This window comes from Molothrus ater, chromosome 39, assembly GCF_012460135.2.
Source record: "Molothrus ater isolate BHLD 08-10-18 breed brown headed cowbird chromosome 39, BPBGC_Mater_1.1, whole genome shotgun sequence".
In the NCBI taxonomy this organism is placed as follows: Eukaryota; Metazoa; Chordata; class Aves; order Passeriformes; family Icteridae; genus Molothrus; species Molothrus ater.
In genome coordinates, this window is record NC_071666.1 from 121,345 (window position 1) to 129,703 (window position 8,359).

The 8,359-nt window shown below is 54.3% G+C and overlaps 1 protein-coding gene across 1 annotated transcript; it reads right to left on the reverse strand.

Moving 5' to 3' along the window:
- Positions 1-84: 84 nt before the first annotated feature.
- Positions 85-7,954, reverse strand: LOC118700845 (zinc finger protein 692-like). Its single transcript, XM_036405418.2, has 13 exons — positions 7,717-7,954; positions 7,020-7,317; positions 6,250-6,434; positions 6,135-6,166; positions 5,384-5,746; positions 5,104-5,152; positions 4,858-5,010; positions 4,435-4,563; positions 2,046-2,099; positions 1,736-1,814; positions 1,538-1,652; positions 1,159-1,258; positions 85-711 (listed from the first exon to the last, which is right to left on the reverse strand). Exons 2-13 carry the CDS (start codon positions 7,041-7,043, stop codon positions 360-362), a joined length of 1,635 nt encoding a protein of 544 aa, XP_036261311.1. The 5' UTR covers positions 7,044-7,317; positions 7,717-7,954; the 3' UTR covers positions 85-359.
- Between the last annotated feature and the right edge of the window lie 405 nt (positions 7,955-8,359).

An 8,359-nucleotide genomic window follows, 5' to 3' on the forward strand; every position in this document is an offset into this window, starting at 1 on the left:
CCACCCCCTCTCCAACCCATTTACCTATGTCCAAACCACCCAAATATCACTTTTCTATCCTTTTTTTCCATAAAAATCTGACACTTTTGCCCAAAATAAGTCTTTATTGAGGATCGACTTATGGCAATAATGCTGGGCTTGAGGGAAGCTGGGATTTGGCAAAAAAAAAAAAAAAAAAAAAGGGATTTGGCTGAAAAACTGGGATTTCATCTAGGATTTGGCTGAAAACTTGGGATTTCATCTAGGATTTGGCTGAAAAACTGGGATTTTGCCTGTCCCATGTATTTTTGGCACCTGGAGGGTCCAGCATCATCCCAAATTTTGCTCCAGCCCCCAAACTGGGGCAGGGGATGAGCCCTCTAGGACCCCTCCTCACCTCTCCCCTGCCCTTGGGGTGGATCCCCCCCAACATCCCCCACCCCAAACTCCAGGGGGGCCCTCCCTGTGTCCCCCCCAGGCCCCAGCACAGCCCCCAGCAGCTCCAGGGCCTCCATGGGCCCGGGGGGCTCCGGGGGCTGCTGCTGGGGCCCCTCGGGCTGGCGCAGCCCCCCGGGGTGGCTCTTGCTCTTGTGGGCGGTGACGTTGTCCCGTTTCTCAAACCTCTTGCCACAAATGTCACAGGGGAATTGGTAGAAGGAGTCGGCGTCGTGTTTCCTCATGTGCCAGTTCAGGGAGGCTTTCTGGCGGCAGGTGAAGCCGCAGATCTCACACCTGGGGGAGATTTTAGATTTTGGAAGGAATTAAAAACCCCAGGGAGAACTGGCCCCGCCATGCTTGGGGCTGGAATGTGCCAGGATTGAAGCTCCAGTGCCCTCCTGGCATGAATGGCTTGGACATGGGTTCTGTTTCAGCTCATTAAGCTGTGCCTAATTAAACACCACCCTGGAGCTGCTGGGTCTGGACACAGCCAGCTCCAAGGGCAGAAAGCTCGGGAGGAACCTCAGCCTGGCTTTTGGCTGGAGGAGCTGATTTTGGGTTGAAAAGGGTGGCAAGAGACTCTGAGGCTGAGCAGAGCTGCAGGTATGGGACTGGGATTTACTGGAGGGCTGGGATGGGACTGGGACTTACTGGGAAATTGGAAATGGGACTGGGATTTACTGGGGGGATGGAACTGGGACTACAACTTACTGGGAAGTTGGAAATGGGACTGGGACTTACTGGAGGGGCTTCTCCCCGGTGTGGATCCGTCGGTGGATGATCAAATTGCTGCTGGTGCGGAAGGAGCGTGCGCAGAACTCGCAGATGTAATCCCGCTTGTCTGGGAGGAAAAGAAAAGGGATCGGGGGCTGATCCAGCCTGGAAAAATCATCAGGATGTGCTTTGGGAGCTGGGAGAATTCCCAGCATGGGAATGGAGAGGATAAGGGAGACATTCTGGGAGCAAAGGGCAGCAGTGAAAGCTCCCAGGGGTGGGAGTTTGAGAATGGGTGGGGAAGGGGGTACAGGAGGTGGGAATCCGATGGGAGCAGGTGGAATCCAGACAAAATTCTGGATTACACCAGGGAGGTGCAATTTCCCCCTGGAAATGCCCCTCTCACCACTGTGCAGCTTCTCGTGTTCCTTCAGGTGTTTCTTGAAGTTGAAGGATTTCCCACAGGTGGGCTCAGAGCAGGTGAAGGTTTTCTGGTGCATGTGCTGGTACTTCTGGTGGTGCTGCCAGGGGGAAAAAAAAACCAATTCCAGCTCCCAATTCTAGCTCCAGGAGACCCCACCCAGGCTCCCCAGGTGCTGCTCACATTCAGGTACTGGCGGTTGGAGAAGATTTTGCCACAGCCTTCGAAGTCACACAGGAGGATCTCATGCTTTGCTGCCTTCCTGACAGGGAAAACACAGGAAAAAATCCTTACCAGGAAGGAGGAGGAGGTGTGGAAAAGCTTTGGAATGTGGATCTGCCCCCAGCTCCCTCCTCCTCCTCACCCACCTTCCCTTTTCCCCACCCGTGAAATCATTTAAAATGAAGCAAAAAAACCCTTCCAGAGATTTCTCCTGCCCGTCCTGCTCTTCCTGGGAGCTTCCCTGGCCCCTTCCCTCCTCTTCCTCAGGTACCTGATCCTCTTGGGGCCGATCTGAGCCACGTCCTTGTCACTCGCCCGTGGCTGCCTGCAAGAGGAAAAAGCCGTTTTCAGCCAGGCCCTGGTGTCCCCTCACTGTCCCCAGAGCCAAGATTCCCCAGGAAATCCTACATTAAATCATCCTCAGGACCAGCATTTCTCCCCTTTCCACCCCGTGGACCAGCAGGACACGCTGGAACAAACACATTTCAGGCGTTTAAAATAAGAATAAATTTTTTATTGCTTGTTACAAAACCCTTTTCACATGGTTTGGACGCGTCCCAGGACACTGAAATTGGCTCCCAGCCTGGCTGGATCTATAATTCATCCATAGATCCCTGGAAACAGCAGCTATTCCTGGCTGTCACCCTGGAATTAAGGAAAGATCCATTAAAAAGTGGATTAAAGTGGGGTTTGGGGAGGGGAAATAATGAGATGGTGAGAGATGCCAGTGCTCAAGCATGGGTTCAACCTGGGGATTTGTCCCAAATCTCTTGAAAACAGGTTTTTTATCAGCTCAGGTTGACTTTACCTGGGTAAGGGAGAAGAGGAGAACCCCCTTGACATCTGTGAGGTCCAGCTTTGCTCATAAACCAGGATTTTATCTCCCATTTTCAACTTGCTGTGACAAAAGATGGGGGGAAAATGAACCAAATATTAAAAATCTGATGTGTGTCACCAAGCTCAGCCCAAAAAGGGCTTGACCTAAAGCTTAGGCTTGGCTTTGGGAGAGGGCAGAGAGCTGCAAGCCCCTCAGAAAAGCCACCAGCCTGCAGCTAAAACTTTGGACACATTTGGAGACCATGGGATTTGGGATGGAAATCAGGCAGAACCCAAAGAACACCAGGAAAAATTTCACATTTAATTCACTTTTGGCCCCAAAAAGAATGGCCCAGATGGAACACAGACTTTTCTACCCTCTCAGGGGATTTGGGAGCCTGGGATCTGCAATGCCAGGGAGAGGGGGAGAGCAAATTCCAGCGTTACCTTCACTGGATCGGGTCTCCAGGAAGGGTGGTCCCTCTTCCAGCCACATCTGGGGTAGTTCTGGAGCTGCTGGGAGAGGGGAGGGCATTCAGTGTCCCCAAAAAAAGCAAGATCCAAAGGAATCAATCAAAGCTGTGAGGGACAACACTCACCTGGGGAAACGCTTGGGATGGGGCAGACGGAGGAGTTGTGGCTGATTCCAGGAAAAAATGGGGGGATTTTACCCCCTTTTTGTGTCAAAAGTGTGAGAAAATCCATCCAGCTGCGGTGTGTTGGATCTGAGGCCGTGCACAGACCAAGCCCCAACCAAACCTCCCTTGTGCAAAGCCCCAGTGAAGCCCTGAGGGCTGATTTAAGCTTTTTTTTAGCACAAAACATTGAATTTTGTGTGTCTGGAAAGGAGAGCTGGCAACACTGGGCTGCAGAGCTGCTGGAGAAACCTTGGATCCATCAGTGGAGGAGGTTGTGGTGGGATTGATGGATTTTAGGGTGTTCCAAAAAATCTCCAGTCTTTTGGAGGCTTCAGTGCCCACCACGGGTCTGGTTCAGGGGGTCTTCATCCCCCTCCATGGCAGCTTTGACTGCCTCTCCTTGTTCCCTGAGCACCCACAAGGGACAGGGTGCAGGTTCACGAAGCCCCTGCAGTGATGTTTGTGAGCCAAACCCCTATTTGCACCCAAAAAAACCAAGAAACATCTCTGCCCTGCTGTCAGCAGAGTCACGGGGAGGGTTGGAACCCCCCCTTGGGGACACAGAGCTCTTGTCCCGTGGCCAACAGCACTGGACACTCCCAAGATTGTCATGGAAATATTTTATGAAAAATTTTTTTGCTAAGAACTTTTCTCCTGAGAAGCTGAAAAGCCTCAGAAAGGAAATGTAAACAATAAACTGCTGCTGTGGAATGCAACAAGTGCATCTTTGATTAGTTTCATGTAGCTGTTTTTAATTAATGGCCAATCACAGTCCAGCTGTCTCATACTCTCTGGTCAGCCACAAGATTTTATTATCACTCCATTCTATTCCTTGCTAACCTTCTAATAAAATCCTTCCTTTCTATTCTTTTAGTATAGTTTTAACATATAATTTTCTTTTAATATCATATATATCATAAAATAATAAATAATCCTTCTGAAACATGGAGCCAAGATTCTCCATGTTTCTATTCTTTTAGTATAGTTTTAACATGTAGTTTTAATATAATATATATAATAAAATAATAGATCAGCCTTCTGAAACATGGAGTCAAGATTCTCCACGTTTCTATTCTTTTATTATAGTTTCAACATATCATTTTCTTTTAATATCATATGTATCATAAAATAATAAAACAACCACACAAGATGATGCCTCTGACCCCCTCCCCTCATCCCTTCACCTCGGTGGCTGCCGTGACTCACCTGACCTGTCCACTTTTCTCCTCCAAGGGTCCAGGGCTGGGCAGGGGCTGCTCCAGCAGGGGCTGCTCCTCCTTGATGGGCTTCCTGCGAGCCTTGGGCTGGCCCTGGCGTCGCTGTGGCTCTGAATCGCTGTCAGGGGCAAACAGAAGGGTGGGTGAGGGCGTTTGGGGGCTTGAGGGGGCAAGAGATGGGTTGGATGTGGTAGGGAATGAGTTGGTTGGACATGGTTAGACATGGGTTAGTCATGGACATGACTTGGTTAGACATGGCAGGACAAGGGTTGGACACGGCTGGACATGGCAAAGACCCTCCCCCAGGGGTGGATGAAGATGCCTCTCCAAAATTCTGTGCCCTTTGACCCCAGAAATCCCTGATTTTAACCCCACACGGACACGATTCCCAGCTCCTCCTGGCTAATCCCACCTGTCCAGGGATGGGTGATAGTTCTCATCACGCAGGTCATCCGTGTAGGCCAGGTCATCACCCTTGGCAAAGTCCTCATCCTCCTCCTCTTCCTCTCGGGGCTCAGCTCCCGGCTCTGCATCATCCCCTGGGATGGAGCTACTGGACAATGACCTGGACAAGCACAGACCAAGATTGGGGACACAGGGATGGGTCAGACAGGGACAAATCACCAGGGGATGGATGATTGTGGGTGCCACCACTCACCTCTCACCAGCTGCTGCCACAGGCCCCGGTTCCAGTGACACCTGAGGGGCTGGAAGGGGACAGGAGGGTGGTGAGGAAGGGCTGGGAGAGGTGGAGAGTTGGGAAGGATGGGGGTGTTGGAGAGGCCTGGGGTTGGGGCAGTTCCTGCTGGGATGGTGGTGGAACTGGAACTACCCTAGGGAGAACCTAGGGTGGAACTGGAACTAGAACTGGGAGCAGGGCTGAAGGTGGGGGCAATCAAGGGTAGCTGAGGGCAGAAAGGTGACCTGGAGGAGCTCACCTGTGCCACCACCGTCACCATCTCCCATCTCCTGGCCCCGATCCCCATCACCATGGGGTGACTTGGCCGTTCCCTCCTCTCCAGCCTCCTTGGAGCCCAGTGTGGCCCTGCGGAGCGAACGCCGGCGCTCAGCGCCCGGGGAGGGGGCGCACCCCTGGGCCGGGTGACAGGAGGGGCTCTTGGGGACCCCAGAGCCACCCCAGGAGAAGCGGTGGCCGGCCACACACTCCCAGACCAGCGGAGCTGCCGTGCTGCCAGCTGCTGGCAGCTGGATGTCGGGCACAAAGCCGCACTCCTGGCCGTGGCCGTGGGACAGTGCGACCAGGCGCTGCAGGGCGGCTGGCTGGAGCCGCTCCGGCTCTCCTGGGAAAACAAAGAAATCTGTGAAAAACAGCCCCAAAATGGGGTTTTGTGGGGCAGGTGGGACACCTGCAAGGCCCTGTCCTCAGGCTCTCGGGGTTGTCCTTGTTAAGGGGAATTGTGAAACAGCTTCCCAACAAAGAGCTGGGGATCGGAAAAACTGGGAAGGCCAAAAACTGGGGATGCCAAAAGCAGCGGATGCCAAAAACTGGGGATGTCCAAAAACTGGGGATGCCAAAAATAGGGAACACGGAGGATTTGCCTGGTGCTTGGCGGGGTGAGCAAACCCAAGAGCAGCTCCAGGTGCTCCTCCAGCACCCAACCCAAGAGAAATCCTCCATCTGGATCCAAACCACTGGATGCCAACACAGAACAGGGAAGGGAAGCTCACCTGTGCTCCAGGTGCAGCCGTACGAGCTGTACCTGCACGGGAAGACAGAGATGAGCAGGCAAAAAACCCAGATTTTTTTCCCATCAGAGGTGGGTTTTTTGCCCCCGCTGCTGACCTGTCGAGGAGGAACTGGGCCAGCTGTGAGTGCAGGGCGAAGCCGAGCTGCTCCTTGAGGCGACACCAGCGCTCCAGGTGCCCCCCGATGCGGATGCGGCACTTTGAGCGCCGCGCGTCCAGCTCCCGGCGCTTCTGCCGCCGCACGGACTCCGGGGCCGGGGGGCGACCCCCGCGACCCCCGGGCTGTGGGCACACGGGGGCGTCAGGGGGGGGGACACGGAGCCTCGAGGGGTCGGGTGGGGAGTTTGGGGTGGCTCCATAGGGGAGTCTGGGGGTGACGCCTGGGAAGGGGACACGGGGATGTGCTGGGGGGGTGACAGGGGACACGGTGGGGACAGACAAAGGGGTAGCGTGGCATCATGGGGGGGGATTGGGTAAGGAATTGGGGTCCCCTGGCCCCATAGGGGGATTATGGGGGGACACAGGAGGTGGCCTGGGGACATGGGAGGGGGAGGAGTTTACAAGAAGGGGGGCCGGGCACTTCCCCCAAGCCCCACCTCCCGAGGCCCCGCCCACGCAGCGCCCGTTAGGGCCTCGCCCACATCCCTATTAGTCACGCCCAATTCAAACCACCCCCCTTTAAGACCCGCCCACTCCCGCCGTTTCCCTCGGTCCTCCCCCCCCCTCCCCGTCCCCCCCGCCCGTTCCCGCCGCCGGGCCTTAAGGCGGAAGGGGCCACAGGAGAACGGAGACGGGCGGAACACGGAATGCCCGCGGCTCCATCGCACTCCCGGCGCCCTCTCCGCCCCCTCCCTGCCATCCGCGAACCTCTTGCGCCGCTCCGGTCTCCATCCCGCGCCGAGAGGGCCCCACCCCAGGCCGTGCCCCCTTTAAGAGCCGCCGGGCCCGCCCCGCTCACGGACCGCAGAGAAGATGGCGGAGGCCCCGCCCCGCCGTGCGTGCGCGGGAGCCGCGGAAGCCGCTGGGAGATGTAGTCCGGCCGCTGGGCATGGTGGGAAACTCCCGCATGCGGATGGGGATGGACATGGGGGGTTACAGGGGTGTGGCGTCCCAGGACGAGGGAAGAGATGAGAATCTTGACTCCACGTTTCAGAAGGCTGATTTACTATATTATAAACAAATGATGTACTAAATATATAGAAATATATTTAATTATATGTACTTATATATATACTTATATATCTATAATATATATAAGCATAAAATATATACTAAATATATATTATATATTTATATACTATATTATATAATATATAGTAAATATATATAATATATATTTAATCATATATATAAAAATTATGTATTATATATTAATATAATGTATATAAATGTATAAAACGATTAAAAGAAAATTACGTATTAAAACTATACTAAAAGAATAGCAGAAAGGATTTCATCAGAAGGCTAGCAAGGAAAGGAATAGAATGATAATAAAAAACTCACTCCTCCCTTCACCCCTCCCCATCCCGGGTCTGCTCCATCCCAAACTTTCCCCACTGCCCACCGGCTACTCCCTGCAGCAGCACGTGGGAGCCCAAACAGGATCTTTGGGAGACACACAGACATTGCAGGCTGAGGGGTAAAGATGGGGGGGGGCTTGACAGGTGGAGAGCTGACACTGAGGGTTAGGGGTGCAAAGGACACAGGGTATCAGGTAGGGTTAGGATACAGGTGCAACCCTAATGGTGGGCTGGATAGCGTGGCCCCGCCGCCTCCTGCAACCACGGACGTCCCGGCGTTCCCTTCCACGGCCGCAACCGCGGCCCCGTTCCCGCAGCTCTGCCACCTCCCGCACCCCCCGGCCCCCCCGTCTGCCATGATGACTGCCCACGCCGCCCTAGTGACGGAACCCACGCATGCGCAGTTGCTACAACCCAGCACCAGCGATATCACTCCGCGCCGACTCATGGAACCACAGCGCTGCTTCCGGGATCAGCCGCACGCATGCGCAGTTCTATCTCCACCGCCCGCCGCCAACCCCCGCTGCGTTTGCCGCAGCTTTGGTACAGCCCGGTCCCGGTTCCGAGCCGCTGCGTGCCGCTGTCCAGCCACAGGCAGCATTCCTGTGCCCTGTCACGCCACTTCTGCCGCCACTGCATCTGTACACGGCACCACAGCAGGCGAAAACTGCAGCGCCTTGCATATAT